The sequence below is a fragment of the Eschrichtius robustus genome, chromosome 3 (genome assembly GCF_028021215.1).
Source record: "Eschrichtius robustus isolate mEscRob2 chromosome 3, mEscRob2.pri, whole genome shotgun sequence".
In the NCBI taxonomy this organism is placed as follows: domain Eukaryota; kingdom Metazoa; phylum Chordata; class Mammalia; order Artiodactyla; family Eschrichtiidae; genus Eschrichtius; species Eschrichtius robustus.
Genome location: NC_090826.1, coordinates 125,564,843 through 125,591,472, shown reverse-complemented (window position 1 = coordinate 125,591,472; position 26,630 = coordinate 125,564,843). Strand labels below are relative to the sequence as shown.

Here is a 26,630-nt window from a genome sequence, read left to right as displayed (position 1 = left end):
TTGTTTAGGAGGTAGAGCATGAACAACTGGCATTAAATTCAGAACACTGTTAGAATCATTTGTCTGGTCAGTACTCTGGGTCTTTTAGGCACAAATCAGAGCGTGTGTGTGGTGAGTTTGGTCAGTAGTTATGTAATGGAGCGGGAACCTATGGGCCCTTCCCAGGACAGACCCCCTCCCCCATATCCTCTGCTGTAGCTCCTCTTTGGGTTTTTTTGTTTTGTTTTGTTTTAAATATTTATTTACATATTTCGTTGTGCTGGGTCTTAGTTACGGCAGGCGGGCTCCTCAGTTGTGGCATGTGGGATCTTTCGTTGCGGCAAGCAGGCTCTTCGTTTTGGTGTGTGGGCTTCTCTCTAGTTGTGGCACACAGGCTCCAGAGCACGTGGGCTCAGTAGTTGCAGCAATATAACCTCCTTAGTTGTGACAGGTGGGCTCCTTAGTTGTGGCTCACCAGCTCCTTAGTTGCGGCATGCATGCATGTGGGATCTAGCTTCCTGGCCAGGGATCGAAACCAGACCCCCTGCATTAGGAGTGCAGAGTCTTAACCACTGTGCCACCAGGGAAGTCCCTGTAGCTCCTCTTTGAAGTACCTAGATAATAGTATCTGATGCACACTTCCTGAGTTGTTTTACAGACGCTAAAACCACCACCAAATGGAAGAAATCTACATTAGATTTTCTTATCTTGCTCTTTTATTTGTTTTTGAAGATCTCTTCATATCAAACACTATACTATATCTACAAATTATTACTCCTATTTATTTCTGCATTTGGACAGTTCTGAAGAAATAAGAGAAAAGATCTTGAGTTTCTTTGACATCATTATATCAAAAATGAGGACATCTGAGAACGACATCATCCCTCTGGAATCTTGCCAGTGTGAGGAAATCCTAGAGATTGTCATCATGCCTCTGGCTCACCATTTTCTGGCTTTGGGAGAAAACAACAAAGCCTTATATTACTTCCTAGAACTTGCGTCTGCTTATCTCATCTTGGGTGATAATTATATGGTAAGCTGTTTCTGCCCAGATCCCCTCCAGTTTTTTTTTTTTTTTTTTATAATTAGTTATTTAGGGGAGTGCTTTTTAATTTCTAAGTTGTCAGGGTGCTTTTATGTATCTATTTTTATTTTATTTATTTATTTATTTATTTATTTATTTATTTATGGCTGTGTTGGGTCTTCGTTTCTGTGCGAGGGCTTTCTTCTAGTTGTGGCAAGCGGGGGCCACTCTTCATCGCGGTGCGCGGGCCTCTCACTATCGCGGCCTCTCTTGTTGCGGAGCACAGGCTCCAGACACGCAGGCTCAGTAATTGTGGCTCACGGGCCCAGTTGCTCCGTGGCATGTGGGATCTTCCCAGACCAGGGCTCGAACCCATGTCCCCTGCATTGGCAGGCAGACTCTCAACCACTGCGCCACCAGGGAAGCCCACCTGTAGGTCTTTGAATAAGCACAAATCTAGTTTTAGTCTTGTGATCCCTGAAGGGGCTCACTCACTTTGGTCTTCATGTAACTCGTGCTAAATCATCATACATACCTTTAGGCCACCAAAGCCCTAGTGAATATTTCTCTAGGATAATTGTAAATAACCTTCCAGGGCAATATGCCCTTAGAAGTTGTGGGGATTTGATACATATAATGAAATAAAAGAATTTATTGTTAAGTAAGTTGGAAAGCGCTGAGCTGAATAAAGCTAAATAGATTTCTGTACTACAGATATTTCAGGGCCTTAATATGCTAAGATCCACAGAAATCTCCCAGAGGGTTGGGCTAGGACTGGGACATATTTTTTCTCTGAAACTTATTTGACCTTAGATCACTTTTCATAGAGCAGCTGGCTGACTAAGCTTCCACGAACTCACTTGAGGAAATGCCTTTCTGGGCAGAGCTTCCCACGCCCGAGTAGCCATGGCTGCCACCCTTCATGCCTGCACTTGTGGACTGTTTCAGATTTTACAGTTGTGGCCTAATTAAACTCCACACCTTAGATTTATATAAAATTTCAAAATTAAACCATTAAAGATGTCAGTAAGCTGTGGTTCTCTCAAATATTTATGAACAAAAGGCTCCTGTGCATATTTTATACACATATGTGAAGAAGGCAGTGTGATGTGGCCAGTGAGTCCCAGGAGGAGAAGGTTTAGGCAGCCTTGGGGGCTAACTTGCTAAACCTGTGCTCACCCTCATCTCATTATCCAGGGAGTGACGAATGTTCAGGAAAACAATGATTGGAAGCAGAGCCCCAGTGCAGGGTCCCCAAATGTGCCATTTGCTTCCCCGTCTCCCAGCAAAGAAACCTTGTCTCCCTCTTTCCGCATCCCACACATACGCCTTAGGCTGCATGAGACTTGGGGACAGTCCCTCACCTTATTTTACTCTTCAAGTCTGACCTTGCCTTGGTGTTTACAAGTGCCAAGACTCTCTTCACGGTGTCATAGGACGTTGAAGATGAAGGGAGGAAGGTTGCTCAGGGCCTTACCTTCCTCTTCCACTTCCCAACGATGGCCCTGGCAAAAGAAATGGGAGTGGTTCATAACTCATTCCAAAAGTAGAGGCTGGCTTCTCATAGATGTGGGGAAGCTCTCAGGAGCCATGAGTACTCTGCTGGAAATAGGGAGGTCGGGGATGGAATTACTCAAAGAAGGAAATTGCCCTGGGGACAACTTCAGGTAAGGTGACTTACATGACAACATGAGGAAAGGAGGAGGTCTCTAGATTCATCCTCTAGAATGAGAGATTCTAAGAGGGACCAAGAGGGACATGAAGGTGACCCATATCTTCAGCAGGAACTTTCCCCACCCTTTCTGTCTAGAGTTTGAAGGACTCTGATCAGGACCTGAAGGAAGAGATGGAGGTGGGAGCTGGAGTGGTCCTGCTTCTCTTCCTTCAGTAGAGTCTGGGGCAATGGCCCCTCCGTGGTCCCGATCCCTGATGACTCAATACCTTCTACTCCTTGTGCTGGTTGCAGGCTTACGTATATTTGAATGAGGGAGAGAGGTTGCTGAAAATTCTCAAGAAGGAAAAATCTTGGAGTAAGACTTTTGAGTGGACTACCTTTTTTACCCTCAAGGGTCAGGTAAGAAACCATTAGAAACGTGATTAATCTGTTCTTTATCACTGGGGCTTTACGTAGAAGAAGTAGTAGAAGTCATCCCTATACTTTCTACATCCTCCTCCCATCCTCTGCCAGAAATCTTTTCCAAGACTCCAGAACCCCAAGCCCCGGGACTCAAACCTCCTCACCATCACTTGTCTGCAGCAAGATCTTCTTTAGCCTCTCGGTTGACAGCTTTATGAAATGTTTTTCTAACAACCTCCCAAAATGGACAGGAATAGGTAAACGTTTTCTCAGAGGTAGATGATGAACAATGAGGATGTAAAGTCCTAGTCATTCAACCATCCTTCCACAGACACATCCAAGAAACATTTCAGATTGTGCCAGGCACTGGAGATTTTGTTCCTGGGCCTTAAATGACCTTTTCTGGATAAGATTCCTTAACTATGTATTTTTGGAACCTACCAACCAAGTCTAGAATCACTGCTTTTCTTCTTTTCCTTTCTTCCCCTTTCTTCTCCTTGTAGGTCTGTTTCAACATGGGCCAGATGGTGCTTGCCAAGAAAATGCTGAGGAAGGCCTTGAAGCGCCTCAATCGAATCTTTCCTTACAACTTAATCTCCTTGTTTCTCCAGATTCATGTTGAAAAAAACAGACACTTTCATTATGTGAATCAGAAGCAGCAGGCCCAAGAGAGCTCACCTCCAGGGTAAGGAAGGAGGTGGGGAGAGCTGGGTATCTCATCTCACTCCCCAGAGGAGAGAGACCTACACATAGTCCAACAGTCAACCCCCAAAGCCTGGGCCTCTAGCGGGTGCAAGGAGTCCTGGTGGCTCGCTGGTGGGGGAAGGGATGAGTGGGAGAGGAGCTCCCAGGCCAGGGCTGGGTTGCCTCAGAACAACTTAACAGGCAGCTTTTGCCAAAGGGAGTTCAGGTGACAAAACCTTAAGGGAGCCCTTTGCAAGGTGAGCTCCAGTGCCCCTCCCCACTCATCTTACCCACTAACCCCTCTGGCCATCCATGTTCCAATGGGAATCTGCACCACCTGTTCCTAGAGCCTCAGTCACAAGTCCTCTTCCAATTCAGTGCTAAAACCCTGGGTGTTGTCCCTGCCCCAAAGAAAAATGGCAAGTCCTGAAGACATCTGCCAAAAGACAAAACAGCCCACCCATTTTTGTAACTCTATAGATACGTGGGTTACATGGGGTATCCATCGGTCAAGATTATACCATTAAGATATGTACATTTCAATGTACATAAATTTTATCTATAAAAGAACTATAAAAAATAATGAGGTGGGGTAGGAGAAGGAAACAGTGAGTAGAAGGACAGATGTAATAAGAATGTTGATAGTTGCTGAAGCTGGATGCTGGGTACATGTGGCTCATTATACTTTTCTGTTTTACTGTGTGTGCACGTTTGAAATTTTCCACAATAAAAGTTTTAAGAATATATTCCACCTACCTAGCAATTCATACCAAGAGAGATGCCACCTAGTTGGGGATCTGGAGAGCTGGCAGAAATCTTCCATCTTGGGAGAGGCCAGCTGCAATATTCCCACAGGTTCTGCCTGAGATACAAGTATCTATTTCTATGGGCAAATTGCTGCAATTCTTTGGCAACCTCACCAAAAACTGCCTTCCCCAGTTTCCTGAAAGTGTTCCCTTGGCTATGGGGGAGGCTGGGATGGAAATGAGGTGTAGCTCAGCTCCTTTGCAGGCTGGGGACAGGCTCCTGAGAATCTAAGCCTGCTGCCTCAGGAGACACCAGGAGGGGGAGAGGCGGGGAGAAGTTCACAGAGATCTCTTGGAGAGGTAAGAGAGAATTGGAGTTTGGGTCACACAGAGGGTTGCCAGATGAAATAAAGGATGCCTAGTTGAATTTAAAGTTCAGATCAATAATAAATGATTTTTTTTTTTAGTATACCTTATATCACACAAGATATTTAGGACATATGCATTCTAAAAGAATTGTTTTGAAATTCAGATTTGACCTGGCATCGCATATTTTCATTCCCTAAATCTGACAAGCCTAATGTACAACCACATTTTGTAAAAGGAATAAGAAGTACCTGCACAAGAGGAGAAGGCGAAACAGTGATGATCAGGAAGAAACTACAGAACAATTGGCTTAAAATGCTGTCCAGTCAAAAGGTTCTCATCTCAAAAATAAGGACATTAAGAAACAATATTTAATGTCAGAATTTCTACAGCTTCATGAACTCCCTATGTTATTAAGGATTTTACCTTCTCCATGTTTCCTTAGAAACTTTAAAAAATAATTTCCACAACAGAATGAATGTCATCAGTGTCTAAACTGAAAGTACCTGGAATTCTTCTTTAAGAATCTCTAGGATATCTTCCTTTCTTCTCATCTTTATTTAAAATCTGCTTTTTGATAGTTATTTCTAGTTATATTTTGTTTTCTTGGCTTTGTTAAATTACTGATATTGCAGCCAGTTTAGGATCCCATTTTTATCACAAATAGAGGAGATTGGGGGCTACGTTACCAGTTAAATGACTCGTGGAGGCTGAGGCTGAGACCCCCCAACATTCTCGGTAGGTGGTCAGCCATCCTTCCCTTGAATAATTCCAGCACAGGAAGTTCACCATCTCCTGCGACATTCCACTCCGTTGTCAGAATGTGTTTTAGTCTGTTTGGACTGCTGTGACAAAATACCACAGGCCAGCTGGCTTATTAACAGCAGAAGTTTATTGCTCACAGTTCTGGAGGCTGGAAGCCTGAGGTCCTAGTGCCAGCGTGGCTGGGCCAGGGCCCTCTTCAGGGTCGCAGACTTCTTGTCGTATCCTCACATGGTGGAATGGGGCCGGGAACTCTGTGGAGTCTCTTTTATAAGAGCTCTAATCCCAGTCATGAAGGCTCCACCCTCATAACCTTATCATGTCCTAAAGGCCCCACCTACTATTACCATCACTTTTGGGAGTTAGAGTTCAACTTATGAATTTTGGGGGATGCATTCAGACCACAGCAGAATGGGATTGTTTAAAAGGCTCATTTCCTTTGTTGAACTGAGACCTAGCTCCTGACAACCATGTGTAACAGAGGAAATGACACACTGGACTGGCCAGGCTGGAGGTGGCCAGGGCTGGAGTCCTGGCACCGTCGCATTCTAGCTACGTGACTTTGACTTAATTACTTAACCTGTCTGAGTCTCACCTTCCGTTCTTGTAAAATGGGGTTAATTATTCCTTCCTTTCTTACGGGGTTGTCATCAGTCTCATGTGATAAAATGATATAAATGTGCTTTTTAAATAATTTCATTTAAATGGCAATGAACTGACAGGGGACAGGTGAGTTACATCAATTACCTTAATTAATCATCACAAAGTAGGTATTATGGTCCCCACTGTCTGTTGGAAAAATTGTGCTTCACAAAGATTCATGTGCATGTACAACAAGGTCCTACTGTATAGCACGAGGAACTATATTCAATATCCTGTGATAAACCATAATGGAAAAGAATATTTCTAAAAATTAATGTATCAATATACATATGTATAACGGAATCACTTTGCTGTACAGCAGAAATTAACACAACATTGTAAATCAACTACGTGTCAATAAAAAAATACTATGTGCTGAAACTGAAAACAAAAATTAACGTGCATGTCAATTTCCACGTAAAGGAAACAGGCCTCAAACTCAAGTCTGTTTTGACCCCCAAGCCAGTAGTGAGGCTCTGCCCCTGCGCTTCCCTCAAGCATGCTGGTGGCGATACCTTCTTCTTATGTCCCATGTGTGTACTTTATCTAATAGGAAGAAGAGGCTGGCGCAACTTTACCAGCAAACCACTTGCTTCTCCTTGCTGTGGCAGATCTATAGCTTAAATTATTTTTTTCACTACAAGTATTATTGCCACCTGGCAGCTCTGATGCAAGTGAATACTGCCCTGGAAACTCAAGATGATTTCCAGGTAGGGTATTTTTGTAGCTGCTTTTTTTTTTTTTTAAATTTATTTATTTATTTTTGGCTGTGTTGGGTCTTCGTTTCTGTGCGAGGGCTTTCTCTAGTTGCAGCGAGCGGGGGCCACTCTTCATCGCGGTGCGCGGGCCTCTCACTGTCGCGGCCTCTCTTGTTGCGGAGCACAGGCTCCAGACGCGCAGGCTCAGTAGTTGTGGCTCACGGGCCCAGTTGCTCCGCGGCATGTGGGATCTTCCCAGACCAGGGCTCGAACCCGTGTCCCCTGCATTGGCAGGCAGACTCTCAACCACTGCGCCACCAGGGAAGCCCTGTAGCTGCTTTTTACGTTTCTGAATCTCATTTGGAGAGAAAAGCCTAGTGAAAGCCAATCAAAATTCAAAATCACGAAGATTTAATAAAAACCTTCCAGACTAGATTGTTCCGCTGAGGCTAGCAGTTGTCAAACGCTTTGGTCCCAGGATCCCCTTATACTCCTAATAATTGAGGACCTCAAATAGCTTTTTATATGGGTTTATATATTTATATTTTTATATGGGATCATATACTTTTATGGGGTATATCTATTGATACTGTCATATAAGAAACAAAAACTGAGATACTTTAAAAATATTTTTTAGAGAAAATAAACCCATGACATATGAACATAATTAACATTTTCATTGAAAAAAAACTCTATTTCCCCAAACAAAAAATATTGTGAGAAGAATGGCATGTATTACATTTTGGCAAATACCTTAATGTCTGACTTCACAGAAGACAGTTAGATTCTCAATCTGCTTCTACTTTCACTTCCTTGTAATGTCACATAACTCTCCCTCGGAAAACTCCACATTGTACTTGTAAGAGAATGAGGGTGAAAAAGGAAAATGTAAAAGGATAATTCTTTTAAAAAGATAAAATCATTCCCTAGCGGTCCAGAGGTTAGGACTCAGTGCTCTCACAGCCGAGGGCCCGGGTTCAATCTCTGGTCGGGGAACTAAAATCCCACAAGCTGCGCAGCATGGCCAAAAAAAGTAAAAGTAAAAGAACGCGCATCAAAGATGTTATTGAGCTCATTAAAGTTAGTGAGAGAACTAGTAAGATGTTACAACTGTTTCCCAGGAGAATTTAATTTATGAATGTATACAAAACTAGTCTAATCACAGGGCAAGAATACAATCACTTGTATTCCACCGAACATTTCTATTTCTATGAAAAAGAATCATTTACATTATTACCAGGTTTCCCAAAGGCAGTGAAAGGCAGAGATAACCTTGATGAGTGAGCTAGACAGGACACCCACTGAATTTTTTTTGTTTTGACCCATTTCAAGTTCTTTCACTATTTTTCCTGAAAAACTGCTACACACAAAACAAATGGTCCACAAAACATTCTCCCTTCCTTCTGAAGGTTTCACCATGCGTTGTTATCATTAACCAGTCTTTTGCTATTAAACTTAAATGGCCAGTTGAGACAAACAGTTCTAAGACTGTTCTTCCACCACTGATTAAGACTGGGGTGGCAGGTGTTGGGGATAACATTCATTTAGCCTTCTGAGCTTTCTGGGCAGACTTGGTGACCTTGCCAACCCCAGCTGCCTTCTTGTCCACTGCTTTGATGACACCCACAGCAACTGTCTGTCTCATGTCACGAGCAGCAAAACGGCCCAGAGGAGGATAGTCAGAGAAGCTCTTAACACACATGGGTTTGCCAGGAACCATATCAACGATGACAGCATCACCAGATTGAAGAGCTGTTTAAACAGTAAACAACTTCTCTTCAATCCCCCAGTTAAGTTTAGAACTAGTCTTTACATTTTTTTGGAAAGCAAACAAAACCAAACCAACCTTCCTTTATTGTTAAACAACAAAAGCAATGTATGCTTGTTATAACAATAAATTAAACATCACAGAAATGCATAAAGTAAAAAGTCCCTCAAATCTCTACTCCAACTGCAACAAATAGGTAACTGCTTTTTACAGTTTGGAATGAATCCTTCCAGGCTTTTTGGTATGCAGTCATATATCCACACATATAAGCTATTGCTTTTATTTTTCACAAAAATTAAAATTCTTATATTTTGTTTAAGGACCCTGTGTGGACAAAAGGGGCCATTGAGCTTGTCCTGGATCATGCATTAAATAGGTGGCAGAAACTCAGCTTAATTTCTGTATCTAAGCCTATGGTTTTGCCAAATGTCCAGCTCCATTCCCAAGCTTAATAAATCCATGTTTACTGGCAGATGATTGGTGATATCCTGGGCTTTCTGCTTCGGGTTCCATCCCAGTCTTGCCCCGTCTCTCCTCTCCTCCACTGCTGCCATTTCAGATCATTAAGGCCTACCTGGACTATTCACTGTACCACCATCTAGCCGGCTACCAGGGCGTGTGGTTCAAATATGAGGTCATGACCATGGAGCACATCTTCAACCTCCCCCTGAAACGCGAGGGTGTTGAAATCATGACCTACGTGGCCGATACACTTGGCTATATCAAGCTCCTAATGGGTCACTTGGACTTGGCCATTGACTTAGGTAAGCCCTGGCTGGTCAAGAAAGAACTTGCAGATACAAGTAATGCCCAGAAATATACTGGAATTGTTTTCTTCCCAGGCTCTCGAGCCCACAAGATGTGGTCATTGCTTCGTAATCCCAACAAACACTGTCTGGTCCTCTGCTGGCTTTGTAAATCCCTCTTCTTGAAAAACAGGTATTTATCTCAAGCCATTTTCCAAAATTAGAGGAAGAAAGCCATATTAATGGAATGTTCTGGGTTTATTTAACCCCGGCCATAGGGTGGGGCAGGAAGTAAGGTTTACCAGAAGCTGATGTAACTGATAATCATCATCCTTGAGACACCACTACTCTTTCACAGGCATCCCCTCTAACCTGGTTGCTCTGGCCAGTGTCTGGAGGAGGGACAGACAGTCAGCCCCACTGTGGGAATCAGGCCTCCACCACTGCCAGGTGGAAGAAAGGGAACAGTCTCACAGGTGAGGCAAATGCCCAGAGAGTAGCAGCCGGGACCAGAGGCGCAGGCCAACTTGGCCTGACTCCGGCCACCCTGATAGAGAGGTCCAGGAAAGGACAGTTTGAACAGAGAGCCAACTTGAGATTTAGGAGTGGGTTTGAAGTCTGTTGAAGAATCGTATTTGGTCCTGAATTGCTGGGCAGGACTGAGACCAGGACTGAACTTCCTTCTCTCCCCACACACTATTTTTCAATCCTATCACCTTTTCTTATCCATAGATACAAGCAACTGATCCAGGTGCTGGGGTGGCTGTGGGATCTTTCTGTAGCAGAAGAGCATATCTTCAGCAAGGCATTTTTCTATTTTGTCTGCCTGGACATCATGCTTTATTCTGGTGAGCATGGCCTTAGAATTTATAAGAAACTGGAGGAATGACGCTTGCGTTGGTGTGGTGTGGCAGGTGACAGGACTAGGGCTTTGAGACCACTGGGTTTCTGGCTAGAAAGACATACAGGACAGGGGAGGGCAGAGCCTGGTGCTATGAGCTGAGGAGCCATCTAGAAGGTGCGAGGATTGCAAGGGACCAACAAGGAAGAGAATTTAGAATTTAAGCTGCCAGTTAAAGCGTCAGATCATTTGTCACACAAGTGATAGTGACTGACAGTATCTTCCTATGTGGCTTCTACGAGGGTATTTAATTTTTAGCAGGATAGACTTAGAGACTTCATGCTTGAAAATGAAGGGGAGGGCTGCTAATGGTGAGGGGAGGGTTCCAGGCACTGGCAGCTGTTAGCGATTTGGAAAACAAGTTCTTTCCCGATAACCTTCATGTTACACCAGGTAGGCAGGCCTCAGTGTACGTATTAAACCAGAGGGGCCAAACAGGGCATTCTTTTTCCCAGCCATATTTTCAACAAGGGATGTGGATATTGCTGCCAGCCAGGGAAGTGTGAACGCGAAGACTGAGAAGTCCCAGGCTGCACTGAGGCTGATTCCTTGGGCTCAAGCAGGGAGGGTTGGTTTAAACCCCACTCCTGCCTAATTGATATTATGGACTTGTATCTTGTACACATAAACTTCCACAAAAGCAGGGGCTCAGCAAACACAGGGCAGTGCAGTCACCTGATTGTTGTAATCCGTGGGACCCTTTGGATTCATAAAGTAATCAGAGACCGAGACCTGTCCTCACAGTGGGAAATTCTCCTGGGAGCTATTAGGCCAGAAAGACGACACCCCTCCACCCCCAACCTACCAGCCAAGCTCTCCTGTTTCTCTCTTTTTTTAGGCTTTGTTTATAGGTCATTTGAAGAATGTTTGGAATTCATACACCAAAACGAAGACAACAGAATACTGAAGTTCCAAAGTGGAATCCTTCTGGGACTTTACTCATGTATAGCTATCTGGTAACAATGTGTTGCATACCACTAAATTCCCAAATTTGAAAATGTTGAATCCTGGAAGAGTTCTATGTGATTTGAAAAAAGGAAAGAAAAGAAAGGGAAAGTACTTTTAATTTATACCTAAGACAGATTGAAAGTGACAGAGCAGATTTATACTGAAAAACACCTTGGGGATCACCTAGTTCATCCCACTCAACTGAGGCCAGTAAAGCGATGCCACTTCAATTGTACTCAATGCAACAAGCATTTCTTGCGTACACAGTGTGCGGTATTAATACAGAGATGAATAAGAAAAGATACTTGCTTCTGAGAAGTGTTGGGGGGTTTGAGGGAGACTAATAAATAGCACTACTTACCCCCTCCCCACCCCCAAGATGGAATCATAATCATTGTTAATAGAGCCGATGTTGGAGGATATGGCGTGTATCCGCAGGCAAGTGAGCTTCCTAATATTGAACCCCAGGATTAGACACCCATCAGCAGCAGGCAGTTCTAGAAAACTCCACCCCCTCCCCACCCCACTGAGGCAGGAAGTACCATGCTCCCCGTGGGTCTCACTGGCTCTCAAGATGAAAGAGAGCTACACCTGCCTAATTTCTGTCCCAAAGTCACCAGCCTACTAAGTCACCCCTTGTCATTGGAGGAGTGAATGAGGCAGGGAAAGAAATGTGGAGCTTTGCACCAGTGGAGCTCCCTCACATGGAAGGAAACTTCAGGAAGGTTGAAGAAGCAGGCTTCCTGTATCCCCATTAACCCATTAAGCCTGAGGCTTAATCTCTTTAACCCATTACATTTTTTAAACTCAATAAGCCTGTAGCTATGGCTTTAGCTTCAAGGAAGTAGATGGACAGTAAGGCTCCAGAACATTAAATAAATTACTTCCACAGCCATCCCCAAGACTGACAGTCATTCCCTATTCCACTTCCCATCTCAAATTATATATGCAGTCATGTTGTCCAGTATTTAAAGATTTTGTGATGAGATTAAATGATAATACGAAGACATTCCTATGCAAAGTGCCACAAACTAGAGCAGTTTCAAATTTGAATAGAAATCTCCTCTTATTATAAAACTCATTGGGAGAAATTAAAATCCAAAAAATCAATTACCCTTGCCAGCTAAAGTCTAAAGAAGTGAAAGTTCAAAGTCAAATTAATTTGCCCTTGTGAGTTAAAGTTCAAGGAATGTAAAGTCCAAAAATCACCCTAATTTCTTATTCTACTCTACCTCACCTGAAGAGTTCTTGCAACAGCTGTAGCTTAGGCCAATACTGCTCCCACTTTATGGGCATAGGAATCATCTGGAGAGTTTGTTAACTCAGATTTCTGGCCCCATCCCCAGAGTCTGTCTGATTCAGTAGATCTGGGTTGGACCAGAGAGCTTGCATTTCCAAGGAGCACTCAGATGGTACTGATGATGTCTCTCTGTGGCCCACACCTTGAGTAGTATCAGCCCAGGCCATCTCTTTGAAATCAGAGCAATTTCTTCAAGCCGCAGAATTTATAGCTCCAAGTGCCTGATCTGTTTCATTTTTTTTCTGGCCACACCGAACAGCCTGTGGGATCTTAGTTCCCTGGCTAGGGATTGAACCCCAGGCCCCTGGTAGTAAAAGTGAGGAGTCCTAACCACTGGACTTCCAGGAAATTCCCTCACTTCAAAGAGTCCAAAGAATTAAATGGTAAATAAATTAAAAAAAAAAAAAGAATTAAATGGTAGCTAATATTGCCCAAGTATTCCCCCAATTATATTCATTTGAAATCATCAAAAAATTCTATTCTGTCCTTGCTCCATATCACATAATTTTCCCTGAATAGGCCAGTGGCAGGCTTCCAGAGACCAACGTACTAGGAGCTACACCTCTAGAGAGACCCATTTCAGGAAACCAGCCCATTCCAAGGGTGATGGGGATTTTTCTTATTCTTCTGTGGTGATACAGGTATGCCAGACTTCAGGAGTGGGACAACTTTCACATATTTTCCAACAGAGCCAAAAGTCTAGTGTCAAGAAGAACCCCAGCAGCTCTTTACTGCATAGGCCTCAGTAGGTACATGGAAGGGCAAGTCCTCTACCTTCAAAAGCAAATTGAAGAACAATCAGAGAATGCTCAGGACAGTGGAGTTGACCTACTCAAGGTAAGGCCTCTTCTCTGGTTTACCCGGTAAGTCATGCCTTAAATGGATTTTTCTCTACCTCCTGTGATAATTATTTTCTCTGATTACAGAAGTTACACGTGTTTTATAGTTTAAGTTTTTGAAGGCCACTCCACTCCCTCCCCATAATTAGAATATAAATTGCCCACAACCTTACTACTCAGAGATAATCACTTTATACATATTGAGATATCACTTTCCAAGTTTTCTTCCATGTGTGTGCATGCATTTCCATTTTTTAAACTTGCTACTAAATAAGATATATTTATGAATAATTCCCTGCCTTTAAATTGTTTTCTGCACCACTAGTTAAAAGGAAGCCTAGTATTTTATCTTACAGATATACTATTAGATGATATTGCCAAACTATTCTTAGATAGAATTTTTCTGTAGTACTTTATTGCTGTTGCTGTGATAAACATCTTGGTAGATAAATCTTTGCACACAGCAATTTAAAACATTCAACTGATACATAGTAAGGACCTGGTACTAGGTGTTGGGGTACAAGAGTGAGCAAATTAAACCTGGTGCCTGCCTCCCGGAGTCTACAGCCCAGCACGGGCAAGCTCCCCTAAGGGAATGAAGGGCTGAACCTCCAGGGCCGTCTTAACAAGTGTTTGCCTTGTTCTCTTAGAAACTGAATGCAGGTGAATTCCTTTTCTATTGCTATGTCTCCAAGTACACAACCTTAACAGCTTAAATGACAGCACTTCTTCTCTCATCTCCGGGCTTAGCAGTCAAAAGTCTGGACGGGCTTGGCTGGGTTCTCTGCTGAGGGTCTTACAAGGCTAAAATCAAGGTGTTGGCTGAGGTATTTTCTCATGATCTAGGGAAGAACCTGCTTGCAGGTTCCTTCAGGTTGTTGGCAGAATCTAGATGCTGACGATTTTAAGGCACATCCCTATTTCAGAGATGTTAAACTGTTTCAAAACAAGGCATCTTGAGACCAGTGAAGAATAGTTGCTCGTTTAATCTTTGGAGGCATTGTTATGGGCTGGGTCTTTTTCACTGCTGCTGGATAGAAAAGCCTTGAATTTGCCCAGGTGGGAGCCCACTCCCTACCACTCTCATAGCACACTCAACCTCAGCATCTCTTCCTGCAATTTGTTCACACCAGCTGACTAAATCGCCGCCTCCAAAAACACACAAGTTCACTGTCATCACCGCTTGGAGGTATGTACTCTTTGACATAGAACATGTATTTATATTCCTGATTCATAAAACATTCTTCTGGTTCTCACACAGTATATGGAAATTGGTGATATAAAACATTTTGTTTTATGTAATTATTATGTATTACATATGACTTACGTAATTATTATGTGTATTATGTAATTTATTTCATGTAATTTGATGGAGCAAATGTCTTTCCTTAAGAAAATTACTTGGGAGGGATTTAAAACATGCTTAACTTCATGTTGTTTTAAAAAAATAGATTTTTACCATCTTAAACATGATTTAATTTATTCCAACATTCTCTTTTTCCTTTCAAATACCAGGCACATTACGTATGACATATGAGTTGACTGTCATTATCACTTTTAAATATTCAGTGCTAATAAAGGGGTACCACAATTTTGGCCAACCTGATATATGGAAATCCAGGTAGATAAATTAGCAGCTGGTTAAAAGAAAGCACCTCTTTATTTAATGAGTAGTAAAGTATAAAACTCACCTATCCCAAAGACAGTACAGGTTAAAAACACAGTAGGTGCTATTGGGATTACAATAAAGATGTGTAAAATGTTGTCTTTGTACTCAAGGAGTTTGTGATTTGAGTTCCAGAAGGGGATGGGGCTGGGAAGCCCAGGAATGAGACGGAGTGGTAGAGGTGGGGAGTAGAAAGAACACAAGAACACAAAAGAACACAAAATCAAACTTAGTATCTCCCACAGTACACAGAGCAATGCCTTTTACACATGTTACTGAACCAAACTTGGGCTCGTTCTCCCACATGCAGTAAAGCTAATCTACTGACACCAGGTGTGGTGAAGGAAAGTGCAGCATTTACTGTAAGGTGCCAGACAAGGAGTCTGGGGCAGGTAATGATCAAAAAACCCGAACTCCCCAAAAGGTTTCAGGGAAGCATTTTTAAAGGCAAGGTGAGGGAGAGGATTCACAGGGTATGTGATCAGCTTGTACGCATTTCTCTGACTGATTGATGGCGAGGTAACAGGGCAGTGTCACAGGGGTTAACGTCATCAGTCCTCAGGCTCCAGTAGGTCTGGGGGCTATATCTCATGGTCATTAAGTAGTTAACTTCTAACATCTATAAAACAACTCAGGAAATGTGCAACAGGTACTGTTATCTCGTTACTTCATGGAGGAACTAAAGAGTCTGTGACTGCCATATGGCTGATGTACTGTTTAAATTGTTACTAGTGCTCCTGGCCCAACTGCCATTTTTGTCACTACATGGTCATATCCTTTCAATCATTAATTCTTGAGCCAGGCTTTTGTGACTCAGGGGAGGCCTGGGAGACTACAGCTTTTCTACAAACAAGAGGAAGGCAGAGGACATGGTGAGAGCGGTCTGTCCCAAGAAGGCCCCATAGGGTCCTGCTTGGTTACACACAGTAGATGTTTAATTTCTTGAATAAGTAATTGATAGACAAAATAAACATGTAACAGGTTAGTCAGGAAAACTCAATGTTTCAATCCATTTCTATGAAATTGAAGTAAATGCAATAAAAGAAAAAGACATTGTATTGTTGACCATCAAGTTAGCAAAGACATGAGAGAAGACACATTCATGCTCTGAAGGACTCTCATAAACTTTCTAGAGAGCATTCTGGCAAAATGCATGAATATCTTTAAAATATGCACATCATTTAATTCTCCTCCTAGGTACTAACCTAAGGAAATAATCAGATGGCAAACAAAAATTTATCTATAAAGATGTTGATCTCAGGTTTATAGTATTTAAAAAACTAGGGGAAAATAAAAATTATATGCCTTTCAAAAATATTGGTTAAGTCAGAAATGGTATATTTAAACATTGGGGTTTTTTTTTTTTCTTTGTTTTTCTTTTAAATATATTTTATTTATTTTATTTATTTTTGGCTGCGTTGGGTCTTAGTTGCAGAATGCGGGATCTTTCCGTTGTGACGCATGGGCTCTTCGTTGCGGCACACAGGCTTCTCTCTAGTTGTGGCATGAGGGTTTTTCTCTCTCTAGTTGTGGCGCTCCAGCTTCAGAGCATGTGGGCTCTGTAGTTTGTGGCACGCAGGCTCTCTAGTTGAGGCATGTGAGCTCAGTAGTTGTGGCGCATGGGCTTATTTGCCCCACAGCATGTGGGATCTTAGTTCCCTGACCAGGGATCGAACCTGTATCCCCTGCATTGTAAGCTGGATTCTTTACCACTGGACCACCAGCGAAGTCCCTGGGATACTTTCACATTAAAAAAAAAATCTGAATTTCTTACTCTTCTTTTAAAAATTGGAGTATCTGGTGACTCTAGGCCCCAATCCTAAAGGGCAGCTACTGGCTGGAATTGACGAGGGGTGACATTTAGGGCATACCCTCTCCAGTATGACATAATCCCCTCTGCTTCTTATCTTGCTACATTCAGCCTCTTATTTATGTTTCTTGCCCAGCTCTGTCAGCATTTGAATTTGTGAGATCTGATGTAAAAGAATCATGTCGTTGAAAAGAGCCCTTTAAGATAGAGCATCTGCATGTCACCTCAGGTTCATCTCCAGATTTTCTTTAACCCCCTTTACCCAAATCTACTCTTCAAACTTTCAGAACTATTTTTAATTCTAGCAACAGCCATCCACCCTTGTCTAGCGCCTTTATATATATAATCTGCTTTCTTTCACCATTGTTTGTCTGGCCATGTCTTCTTCCTTCAGATCTCACATCCCTTCCACATCTTCCAGGAGAAATTAAGAAGTTCCTGCTTTGTGTTCTCCCTGAGGATCCTTGTTCCCATGTTGCCTGCACTGCATTTTAACTGCTTATTTGAATACTCCCTTAGCTGGTGCTCAAGGCATGGCATCTTGCTCAGGATAAATCGCCCAGCAAAGAAAAATACAAGATACCAGTCAGATTTTTACCACAGTTGTCTCCGCCGTGTGGCTGACAGGGTCTTGGTGCTCCAGCAAGTGTCAGGCCTGAGCCTCTGAGGTGGGAGAGCCGAGTTCAGGACATTGGACCACTGGAGACCTCCTGGCTCCACGTAATATCAATCAGCGAGAGCTCTCCCAGTGATCTCTGTCTCAACACTAAGACCCAGCTCCACTCAATGACCAGCAAGCTCCAGTGCTGGACACCCCATGCCAAACAACTAGCAAGACAGGAACACAACCCCACCCATTAGCAGAGAGGCTGCCTAAAATGATACTAAGTTCACAGACACCCCAAAACACACCACCAGACGTGGTCCTGCCCACCAGAAAGACAAGATCCAGCCTCATCCATCAGAACACAAGCACCAGTCCCCTCCACTAGGAAGCCGACACAACCCACTGAGCCAAATTTACCCACTGGGGGCAGACACCAAAAACAATGGGAACTACAAACCTGCAGCCTGCGAAAAGGAGACCCCAAACACAATAAATTAAGCAAAATGAGAAGACAGAGAAATACACAGCAGATGAAGGAGCAAGGTAAAAACCCACCAGACCAAACAAATGAAGAGGAAATAGGCAGTCTACCTGAAAAAGAATTCAGAGTAATGATAGTAAAGATGATCCAAAATCTTGGAAATAGAATGGAGAAAATACAAGAAATGTTTAACAAGGACCTAGAAGAACTAAAGAGCAAACAAACAATGATGAACAACACAATAAATGAAATTAAAAATTCTCTAGAAGGAATCAATATCAGAATAACTGAGGCAGAAGAATGGATAAGTGACCTGGAAGATAAAATAGTGGAAATAACTACCACAGAGAAGAATAAAGAAAAAAGAATGAAAAGAATTGAGGACAGTCTCAGAGACCCCTGGGGCAACATTAAACACACCAACATTCGAATTATAGGGGTCCCAGAAGAAGAAGAGAAAAGGAAAGGGACTGAGAAAATCTTTGAAGAGATTATAGTTGAAAACTTCCCCACCACATTTTAACTGTATATTTGAATACTCCCTTAGCCGGTGCTCAAGGGATGATGTCTTGGTCAGAATAAATCACCTAATATGGGAAAGGAAACAGTCAATCAAGTCCAGGAAGTGCAGAGAGTCCCAAACAGGATAAATCCAAGGAGAAACAAACCAAGACGCATATTAATCAAACCATCAAAATTTAAATACAAAGAAAAATATATTAAAAGTAGGAAGGGAAAAGCAACAAATAACATACAAGGGAATCCCCGTAAGTGTAACAGCTGATCTTTCCGCAGAAAATCTGTAAGCCAGAAGGGAGTGGCAGGACATATTTAAAGTGTGAAAGGGAAAACTCTACAACCAAGATTACTCTACCCAGCAAGGATCTCATTCAGATTCGACAGAGAAATTAAAACCTTTACAGACAAGCAACAGCTAAGAGAATTCAGCACCACCAAACCAGCTTTACAACAAATGCTAAAGGAACTTCTCTAGGCAGGAAACACAAGAGAAGGAAAAAACCTACAATAACAAACCCAAAACAATTAAGAAAATGGTAATAGGAACATACATATGGATAATTACCTTAAATGTAAATGGATTAAATGCTCCAACTAAAAGACATAGACTGGCTGAATGGATGCAAAAACAAGACCCGTATATATGCTGTCTACAACAGACCAACTTCAGACCTAGGGACACATACAGACTAAAAGTGAGGGGATGGAAAAAGATATTCCATGCAAATGGAAATCGAAAGAAAGCTGGCGTAGCAATTCTCATATCAGACAAAATAGACTTTAAAATAAAGACTTACAAGAGACAAAGAAGGACACTACATAATGATCAAGGGATCATCATTCTCAATGGTGAAAAACTGGAACCATTTCCACTAAGATCAGGAACAAGACAAGGTTGCCCACTCTCACCACTATTATTCAACATAGTTTTGGAAGTTTTGGCCACAGCAATCAGAGAAGAAAAAGAAATAAAAGGAATCCAAATTGGAAAAGAAGAAGTAAAACTGTCACTGTTTGCACATGACATGATACTATACATAGAGAATCCTAAAGATGCTATCAGAAAACTACTAGAGCTAATCAATGAATTTGGTAAAGTAGCAGGATACAAAATTAATGCACAGAAATCTCTTGCATTCCTATACACTAATGACAAAATATCTGAAAGAGAAATTAAGGAAACACTCCCATTTACCATTGCAACAAAAAGAATAAAATACCTAGGAATAAACCTACCCAAGGAGACAAAAAACCTGTATGCAGAAGACTATAAGACACTGATGAAAGAAATTAAAGGTGATACAAACAGATGGAAAGATATACCATGTTCTTGGATTGGAAGAATCAACATTGTGAAAATGACTATACTACCCAAAGCAGTCTACAGATTCAATGCAATCCCTATCAAACTACCAATGGCATTTTTCACAGAACTAGAACAAAAAATTTCACAATTTGTATGGAAACACCAAAGGCCCCGAATTGCCAAAGCAATCTTGAGAAAGAAAAACAGACCTGGAGGAATCAGGCTCCCTGACTTCAGACTATACTGCAAAGCTACAGTAATCAAGACAGTATGGTACTGGCACAGAAACAAAAATACAGATCAATGGAACAGGATAGAAAGCGCAGAGATAAACGCACGCACATATGGTCACCTTATCTTTGACAGAGGAGGCAAGTATATACAATGGAGAAAAGACAACCTCTTCAATAAGTGGTGCTGGGATAACTGGACAGCTACATGTAAAAGAATGAAATTAGAACACTTTCTAACACCATACACAAAAATAAACTCAAAATGGATTAAAGACCTAAATGTAAGGCCAGACACTATAAAACTCTTAGAGGAAAACATAGGCAGAACACTCTATGACATAGATCACAGCAAGATCCTTTTTGACCCCCCTCCTAGAGAAATGGAAATAAAAACAAAAATAAAGAAATGGGACCTAATGAAACTTCAAAGCTTTTGCACAGCAAAGGAAACCATAAACAAGATGAAAAGACAACCCTCAGAACGGGACAAAATATTTGCAAACAAAGCAACTGACAAAGGATTAATCTCCAAAATATACAAGCAGCTCATGCAGCTCAATATCAAAAAAGCAAACAACCCAATCCATAAATGGGCAAAAGACTTAAATAGACATTTCTTCCAAGAAGATATACAGATTATCAACAAACACATGAAAGGATGCTCAGCATCACTAATCATTAGAGAAACGCAAATCAAAACTACAATGAGGTATCACCTCACACTGGTCAGAATGGCCATCATCAAAAAAATCTACAAACAATAAATGCTGGAGAGGGTGTGGAGAAAAGGGAACCCTGTTACACTGTTGGTGGGAATGTAAATTGATACAGCCACTATGGAGAACAGTATGGAGATTCCTTAAAAAACTAAAAATAGAACTACCATATGACCCAGCAATCCCACTACTGAGCATATACCCTGAGAAAACCATAATTCAAAAAGAGATATGTACCACAATGTTCATTGCAGCACTATTTACAATAGCCAGGACATGGAAACAACCTAAGTGTCCATCGACAGATGAATGGATTAAGATGTGGCACATATATACAATGGAGTATTACTCAGCCATGAAAAGAAACGAAAGTGAGTTATTTGTAGTGAGGTGGATGGACCTAGAGTCTGTCATACAGAGTGAAGTAAGTCAGAAAGAGACAAACGAATACTGTATGCTAACACATATATATGGAATCTAAAAAAAAATGATTCTGATGAACCTAAGGGCAGGACTGGAATAAAAACACAGACATAGAGAATGGACTTGAGGACACGGGGAGGGGGAAGAGTAAGCTGGGATGAAGTGAGAGAGTAGCACTGACATATGTACACTACCAAATGTAAAATAGATAGCTAGTGGGAAGCAGCCGCATAGCACAGGGAGATCAGCTCGGTGCTTTGTGACCGCCTAGAGGGGTGGGATAGGGAGGGTGGGAGGGAGAACCAAGAGGGAGGGGATATGGGGATATATGTATACATATAGCTGATTCACTTTGTTATACAGCAGCAACTAACACAACGCTGTAAAGCAATTATACCTCAATAAAGATGTTAAAAAAGAAAAGAAAAAAAAAGAATCATATCATTGGAAAATATTCATAACGTGGTGCTAAATGAGAAAAAAATGTTACTGTATTGGTGATTAATTTTGAAACTATGCACCTCAGATTGGGACTAGAACCCACGTGCCAGGACTCGAACCCAGCCAAAACCCACAGTCTTCCAACTGAGATCACACACCTGGTCTCAGGACTTAATGAGGCTCAGGTTTTTGATGTCTTGTCACAGAAAGAATTCAGTGAGAGACAAAGTGATAGGTAAGAAGTGGATTTATTTAGAGAGAAACACACTCCACAGACAGAGTGTGGGCCATTTCAGAAGGTGAGAAAGGCACCAGGGTATGGGGGTTGTCAGTTTTTATAGGGGTGGGTAATTTCATAGGCTAATGAGTAGGAGGAGTATTCCAGCTATTTCAGGGAAGGGGTGGGGATTTCCAGGAATTGGGCCACTGCCCACCTTTTGATCCTTATGGATCCTTGGAACTGTCGTGGTACCTGTGGGTGTGTCATTTAGCTTGCTGATGTATTACAGTGAGCGTATACTGAGGCTCAAAGTCTAGTGGAAGTCGACTTGTCCACCGTCTTGGACCCATTTGGTTTTTGGGGTTTTTTTTGTTTTTAATTTTTATTTTTGGCTGTGTTGGGTCTTCGTTTCTGTGTGAGGGCTTTCTCTGGTTGTGGCAAGTGGGGGCCACTCTTCATCGCGGTGCGCGGGCCTCTCACCATCGCGGCCTCTCTTGTTGCGGAGCACAGGCTCCAGACGCGCAGGCTCAGTAGTTGTGGCTCACGGGCCCAGTTGCTCCGCGGCATGTGGGATCTTCCCAGACCAGGGCTCGAACCCGTGTCCCCTGCATTGGCAGGCAGATTCTCAACCACTGCGCCACCAGGGAAGCCCCGACCCATTTGGTTTTAATCAGTTTATGTCATGTCCTTGGGCTATGTTGTTCTTTCAAAGATTGTGCCCTGCTCCCTTCCCTCCTGTTTCAGTGTGATCCCAGTTGTGGTGGGTATGAGTGTGTGTGTATGTGTGTGTGTGTGTAAGTGATAGGCAGTGTCAACTGAAGAAAAACACACAACCTAAAAGTTGCAAGTTAAATTTTCTTCGGGGATCTTACTGAGGACTATAGTTGTAGCCTGGAGGTTGGCCTCTCAGATAGCTTTTGAGTAACTGCTCTGAAGAAGTAAGGAAGGAGACAGGATATATAGGAGTTTTTTCCTAGGAAGAACATGAAAAGATTACTGCTAGTCACAAAGAACAGATATCTCAAGTTAATGACTTTAGCACTTTTCTATGTACGGAAGATGCAAGGATCTGGGTTCATTGAAATTATTCCTTAGATATGCATCTTAACTATCTATGGCCAGTATCCAAAACACAAAATGCTTCCTGTTTTTCTCAGGCCCCGCCATCAGTGGGTGGCTGCAGTGGCTAATGGCTTGATTCTTGTAGAACTGTGATGGTGGGCAACACTCCCTGTCCACAGCAAAGAAATTAAAAAACGGGAGAGTATGTATCCAAATGTGAAAATATTTCTTTTTATGTGTTATAATTAAGAGTGATTTTCTTTTTCTATCCTCATTTTTTCCCTAAATTCTGAGTTGTTTGTTCGTTTTTCCCTTTTATTCCCCCCTCTCCAATGTCTACATATTTTTTTTTCAATTGAGGTATAATTCTCTAAATTTTGAAAATCAACTTATATTGCTTTGGTAATCAAAAGAAAATATTGTGGTTTTGTGGTTGTTGTTACTGAACTGAACTTGGGTCTGCTTGCCCACCACACAGCAAAGCCAATTTACTGACACCAGGTAGTGGTGAAGGAAAGTACAGCATTTATTGTCAGGCCCAGAAAGGAGAATGGATGGCTCATGTTCAAAAGACCCAAACTCCCCAAAGATTTTCAGGGAAGGGTTTTTATTTTTATTTTTTAAAATATTTATTTATTTATTTGGCTGCGTCAGGTCTTAGTTGTGGCACGTGGGATCTTCGTTGTGGCACGCGAGTTCTAGAGTGCGCAGGCTCATTAGTTGCAGCACGCAGGCTCTCTAGTTGTGGTGCACAGGCTCTAGAGCGCACAGGCTTAGTTACCCTGCAGCACATGGGATCTTAGTTCCCTGACCAGGGATCAAACCCATGTCCCCCACACTGGAAGGCGGATTCTTAACCATTGGACCACCAGGGAAGTCCCTCAGGGAAGGGTTTTTAAAGGCAACATTTTGGGGTGAGGGCTGCAGGGTACATGACTTTATTCTGATTGGCTGGTGGTGATGTAATAGGGTGGTGTTTCAGGATTCTTAATCATCAACCTTCTGGTTCCAACCAGTCTGGGTCTGTATCTTGTAGTCAGCATGTAGTCACAATCCTCTACATGGGTGGGGGTATTAGTTCCTGCAGAAGAACTCAAAGATATGTATCAGATTGTGATGTATATCCCTTGGGGAGGAGCTAGGATTCTGTTTTATCACTGAACTATTGTTTCTTGACTGTTTTTCTGCATCCCCTCACTTCCCTAATTAGTAACTGCTTGAGTCTGCCCTTTGGAACTCAGGGAAGGCCTAGAAGACCAAAGCCCTTTTCTACAAACAGGAAACAGGGGACACAGAAGGGCTTTTGTACGTGGGAGAGCCCTGCAGGGTCCTGCTTAGTTTCAGTCACCCCCTTTCTTTGATACTCCTCAATCCTGGGGGGAACAGGGAGGCAGGACAAGAAAGAGAATAAAGTTTTAGATAGAGAGGCTAATCATAAACTCAGCAGGGGAACTGAGTTTCAGGGGGACCTAGTTTCATTTTTTAAAAGTGGTTACCAAAAAGGGTTATTGAGCCCACCCATATCACATTCTTGGTCTGGGTAGGCCACTGGGGCTGCTCCACCTGACATTTGTCATCTAATCTCCACTACTTTCTACGTATGTCTCTGTAATATGCTTTTTCGCTGGATTGCTTATACCCTTGAAATGATCCCAAATCATCTGAGAAGGAAAAATCTTTCCAGTCAAGGACCCGTTTCTGATTCTGATGTGATGCTTTTTTCTTTAGAACTTGGAGAATCTCGTGGCTCAAAACACCACCGGGCCTGTCTTCTACCCAAGGCTCTACCACCTGATGGCCTATGTCTGTATACTAATGGGAGATGGGCAGAACTGCAACCTCTTCCTGCACACAGCCTTACAGCTCTGTGAAACACAAGGGAATGTGCTGGAGAAATGCTGGCTGAACATGAGCAAAGTATGTAGCATCAGCTAGCAAGCTGGGGAAGGGGATGCTCACGGGGGATGCGAAGGGGCCCCAGCAGCCCACTGCCTGGCTGGGTTTCACCAGGTGTGAAAGGCCAGCAGAGGCCTTTCTGGACCCTGACTGAAAGGGGTGACACGTCCATAGGTCAGGTATTTGCACCTCCTCTTCCCCTTTGAGTTCTCATGGGATCTCCCCCCCTCCTGCAAATCCCCTTTAGCAAGCTCTCCACCTTCTCGTAGGTCTCACCACATTCCACTTTGTGTTCCATGTCTTGCCTCCCTTCAAGAATGTGAACTCTTAGAATGCAAAAGCCACTGGGTCCCTAGCGTAGCGCCTTACACTCGGTATTTGTTGAATAAGTGAATGAATGTACACTTCTACATGTTTATTTAAAGAGAGTCCTGTGTCAGTATCCTAGTTTGGGCTGCAAAATTCATTGTTTGCCTGTGGGTTCGCCTGGATTTAAAAGCTCAGGGACATTTGACCGTTTGGGGATTACCCCACTCTTGACCACACAAGCTGAGGAGCACTGATGAATTCTGTGTTCTCTTTGTCTCCTCTCAGGAATGGTGGTTCTCAAGCTCTGAGTTAACAGAAGACCAGTGGCTTCAGACGCTCTTGAGTCTCCCACCATGGGAAAAAGTTGTATCAGGCAAGGTAAACATGCAGGATATTCAAAAAAACAAATTCCTGATGAGAGCTAATATCCTGGACAATCCTTTCTAACACTTCATGAAAGAGAACAAAGATTTTAGTAAGACTCATTCTCTTGTGATCATCCATTATTAACCTTTCTTTATAGGCAGCACCATCCAGGCTCCTGCATATTCCCTTCTGTTCCAGACACAGAACCAGACCTGTTGGTTTCTCCTCTGTCTGGAGGGTTAGAAAGGGTCGGTAGTGTCATGCTTTCCTTTCTCCCAGCTTCACACAAATTCCCTTTGCCTTTCATGTTGTTTTAGCTTGACCTGTTTATTTTCAGCCCATGCAAAATTGTAGCAGATCAAAAAATTTTAATATGAAAATGGTACATGTTGCAACAGATACACTTCTAGTTAATCTATTAAACTGAAAATGGTTATTTTTAAATGTCCAGTTGTTTAATCTTTTGTATATAGCCCAGGATTACAAATAGCAAATTCTCCTCATGGTCTGTAAGGGCAAGATTTGAAAAGACACCTCTTTGTTGTGTGTGACTGCAGCCTCCAAAGCCCCTCTAACCACATGCACCAAATATCTGTGGAAATACTTTTTTTTTTTTTTTTGGCTGCACGGCTTGTGGGATCTCAGTTCCCCGGCCAGGGATTGAACCCAGGCCACCACAGTGAAAGCCCAGAATCCTAAACACTAGGCCACCAGGGAACTCCTGGAAATAAATTTTTAAATGGAAAGATTAGCAATTTTGATGTGTCTTTTACATGCTTAGAGTTGATATATTTCTATATTTAGCAAAGTCATAGCATTCAACTTAACTTCCCAGATGTTGGAGAAGCTGCCCTAGAGCCATCTGTGGTCACTGTCTCTCTTTGTTGGCAGACAGAACAGTTCTTATAGGCACTTGGTGCCTCTGATGGTCCATGTGGAACACGTGTAGATTCAGCCCCTCTCTGTGTTGCTGCAGCTCCCTCGTGTTCACTCATTTCACAGACCCAGGTGGCCTCCTCAAGCAAGTGCCCCAGGATTTCTATTTTGTTGACTCTAGTCACCTTTTGATCCTGGAAAGAGGTTCTTCTGATGGAC

The 26,630-nt window shown here is 42.5% G+C and overlaps 1 protein-coding gene across 1 annotated transcript in view; it reads left to right on the top strand.

Annotated features, from left to right (window-relative positions):
• ADCY10 (adenylate cyclase 10) overlaps positions 1 to 25,616 on the top strand; it is a 96,048-nt gene extending 70,432 nt beyond the window's left edge. The window contains exons 22-32 of the mRNA XM_068538359.1: positions 781 to 1,012; positions 2,970 to 3,077; positions 3,584 to 3,765; positions 6,834 to 6,990; positions 9,306 to 9,510; positions 9,589 to 9,685; positions 10,225 to 10,340; positions 11,232 to 11,349; positions 13,283 to 13,478; positions 24,693 to 24,881; positions 25,455 to 25,616. Coding sequence (XP_068394460.1) covers positions 781 to 1,012; positions 2,970 to 3,077; positions 3,584 to 3,765; positions 6,834 to 6,990; positions 9,306 to 9,510; positions 9,589 to 9,685; positions 10,225 to 10,340; positions 11,232 to 11,349; positions 13,283 to 13,478; positions 24,693 to 24,881; positions 25,455 to 25,616 — 1,762 coding nt within the window. The remainder of the gene's footprint in view (positions 1 to 780; positions 1,013 to 2,969; positions 3,078 to 3,583; positions 3,766 to 6,833; positions 6,991 to 9,305; positions 9,511 to 9,588; positions 9,686 to 10,224; positions 10,341 to 11,231; positions 11,350 to 13,282; positions 13,479 to 24,692; positions 24,882 to 25,454) is intronic.
• Positions 25,617 to 26,630: the final 1,014 nt, after the last annotated feature.